The sequence below is a fragment of the Otolemur garnettii genome, unplaced genomic scaffold (assembly GCF_000181295.1).
Source record: "Otolemur garnettii isolate 467f Iridium unplaced genomic scaffold, OtoGar3 scaffold00003, whole genome shotgun sequence".
In the NCBI taxonomy this organism is placed as follows: Eukaryota; Metazoa; Chordata; class Mammalia; order Primates; family Galagidae; genus Otolemur; species Otolemur garnettii.
Window position 1 is genome coordinate 45282764 of NW_003852398.1, and position 3482 is coordinate 45286245.

General features: G+C 37.7%; 1 protein-coding gene across 1 annotated transcript in view; it reads right to left on the reverse strand.

Moving 5' to 3' along the window:
* Positions 1 to 343: 343 nt before the first annotated feature.
* Positions 344 to 3482, reverse strand: part of CHSY3 (chondroitin sulfate synthase 3) — a 271643-nt gene continuing 268504 nt past the window's right edge. The window contains exon 3 of the mRNA XM_003782223.3: positions 344 to 2743. Coding sequence (XP_003782271.1) covers positions 1181 to 2743 — 1563 coding nt within the window. The 3' untranslated portion in view covers positions 344 to 1180. The remainder of the gene's footprint in view (positions 2744 to 3482) is intronic.

Sequence of the window (3482 nt, forward strand, 5' to 3'; positions counted from 1 at the left end):
GTTCTAACATCGGTTTTATATTCATAATTTCCTCAATGATTGTGGTACCTTTGAGATCCCCACAAACCATAGTAAAGGCAGTTTCTCAACTGTTCTTATGTCAGCTTAATCCCAAAGCTGAAGAGATTGAGGAGGGATGCTTCTCCTGGATTGTAATTATTGAGTAAAGAAATTGCTCATTTTAATCACTTACGAAGGGTGGGTTTTAAAGCATAATAATACAAAGATCGTAGCCATGATCTTTTGATAATTTTTCCAGCCTCTGAAACAAGCATGTTTTAGTGCATATGACCATTGAGAAATATATCAAATGTGACTAAAAAGAAACAACAAAACTTTGCCATGTTTTTGAAAAAGAATACTGTTATACCTGTGTTTTATTATAAATAAACAGGTTCTGTCATATTTTATCTTCTTGCCAGCAAATGAAGGACATTGTTTCATAAAGCTTCTAAAATGTACATGAATATTTAATTAAATCATATTTCCTTGAGAAAATAAAGTTCATTCGCATTTATAGCAGACAGTTGTGAGGAGCTCATAATTGTCATAAGACCAGGGTAGCCAGTACCGGTTGCTTGTGGAACAAAACTCCTCAATTTTTAAAACATTTTTTAAAAAATAAACATACAATCATAGGTGTTCATTTACTTTAAAAATTCTAAAGATGAAGAAAATTATTGTCTATATATTTAGGTCCTTGTATAAATTACAAAACTCAAGTTTATGTTACAGAGTCCCTTCCCCATAGGAAGCATAAAGCACTTTTGTGGTACCTTTCACCGGTAAATATTTGTATCACATTGAATTTGACAAACAAAATAAAAGTCAATATTGCAGCTTTAAGCCCCCAAGAGAACATTCTTAGCTGTTTCTTGTGATGAATGAGCTTCAAAAGTCATTTGATTGCCATGATTTAACTCAATCTCTGAATAAAGTTATAAAAAGTACGAACACATATTGACTTCAGTAGAAATCTGAAACATCAGTGAACTGCAGACTCTTCTTGCTTCAGGTCAACAAACACCCCTTGGAAGACAACCAAGGGTAGTTTAAGACCAGGACAAAAAAATAAAATTATAACAATAATAATAATAATAAAAATAATAAAATAAAAATAACGACGACCAACAATGAGGTAAACTCCCCTTAAAAAAGGCAACATGTGTTGCCTGGACTGTCAGGAGAGAGTTCGATTGTACCTGACACCCAAATGTTTTTCTAACCAGAGTTCAGCCAGTTGCATGGTTGAGGCAAAAGTACTTGCCTTGGATCCTAAGCACATTTTATACTGCTTAGGGTCCAAGTTAGGATCACAATGAACTGGATGGAAAATATGCACCACTCCTACTTCTTGACTTCGGAAAGGCCTTAAGCCAGATAGAATAACTTTATTATAGAGATCTACATCTTCCAGTCCCCAGCCTTGTATTGAGGTATCAAATCCACCTGCACCCAGAAGATCACTTTTATAAATACAGGTGATCCCATAGCCATAGTCTCTCCAAAATCCAGTTTTCTTTGAGAATTCAAAGTCATCATCTGCAGGACGATCTCCTCCATTGGTTACCTTTGGGTCATACTGGCTAAAAATGATAGGGTAGTACACCTGTTGTCCCTGAATTGTATTGTCTCTACATCGTTGGAGAAAGTCTCCTCTGAAAATCAAGTCAACATCGCAAAATAGCAGCAAAGTGTCGTTGTCAAACTGGGAAGATGCCATTTCAAGACCAAGACCTCTGGAAAACTCCCCCTTCATAGGAATCAGGGTCATCTCTGCTCTGGGGTACTTGTTCTGGTATCCTTTTATCAGCTCAATATGCTTGGTGGAATCTTGGCCAGAATCTCTGCTGAAAAGAATGATGACCAGCTTTACATTCTGCTTCGGAATAAGACACACATTTTCAAAGTTCTCCATGAATCTCAAGAAAATGTCATACCTTCCAATGAGAGGAACAAGAATGTGTATTTTCTTTTCATTGTGCCCTCCCGTTTCTTTGGTGCCTTGAAAAGAAGATAAGATCTTTAAAGAATTAGATATGAAAGAGTATGACTGAGTGTCGCTGTTAATACTCTCCACCAGACTGTTGACATCCAGCTCTTCGGTTTCTCTGAAGAAAGGCTTGCTGAACGACTGCTGCAGATAGGCGTGGCGTCTCACTGGCACGGTCAGTTTCCTTCCCTTGTGTCTCTTGTATAAGAGGAGTAAATCCAAAACGTATTCCACCCCATGCATGGGATTGACCCTGCGGTAGCCATACTGGATTTCCTTGAAGTCAATGAGCCGTCCTCTACTCTTGGCATTCTCATTGATCATCTCCATCACCTGCAGGACGGTGTCATCCAACGCACTTCTTAAAATGCTATTGATGCTCTGTCGAGGAGGCTGGTTCTCAGCTGCCGAGTAAAGGAGCTTCCCTGTCAGGAACTCCCATTCAATCACTTCATTTCTCTCCCGAGGCTGGAAGTGGTTGAAGGAAGGCATGACTCCCAGCTGCTGGTCTTCTTTGCTCACTTCCGTGTTGCTGAGCTTGCTCATCAGAGCGCTCTCCCTGTGGAGCTGGATGGTGCGGTAGCGAAGCTCGGAGATTTTGCGGCTGAGCATGTAATTGTGCAGCCTGTATTGATATGCCGGCCGTTTGTTGGGATGCAGTGTTATGGCTGCGTGGATTTTGCTGTTGTGAAGGTCTTGGATATAACCCTTCCGATTGTGTTCATAATTTTCATGGAACAGTTGTTGCATCTGCAAAGTAGAACGAAATCAGGCTATTAAATTAATTTAAAAAGAAAACCAGCAATAAACTAAAACATTGTAATTAAAATATCTGATAACAATTATTTGGGTTGTATTGCATACCATGATTTGTAAAACTGATATTTAAAATTAAACTAATTTTATTATGTCTTAAATCGACAAATAATAATTGTGCACTACATGGTGTTTTGAAGTATAATTTACATTGTGGAATGACTAAATCTAGTTAGTTGGCATATTCATTACCTTACATAGTTATTTTTGCCATGAGAACACTCAAAATCCATTCTCTGAGCATTTTTAAGGAATATAACATATCATTATTAACTATAGTTATCATATTGTGTAATATCTCTTATTCTTTCTATCTTACTGAAATGTTGTATCATTTGACCAATAGTACAAAATCTCCCCAATCCCTTCTCCTAAGTTCTCTAGCCCTTGGTAAACCATCATTCTTGCTAGTTTTGTGAGATAAACTTGTATCACATGTGAGTAAGATCATAAAAGTCAAGTTCATAGGCTCAAATACTGCCTATTAACCTCCACGTATGTATTTTGAAATAAAGAATCTCTCTGTCTATTCATTCAGAAACAAACCCAAATATCAAAGGAAATAAGAACTGAACATGCCCTTAACTCCACAATGGATCACTGAGGGGGAAAGAGGCAGAATGGGCTTTCCAAAGTAAGGGATTTACCCTAATGGTTAAAACCAGTGACCTGT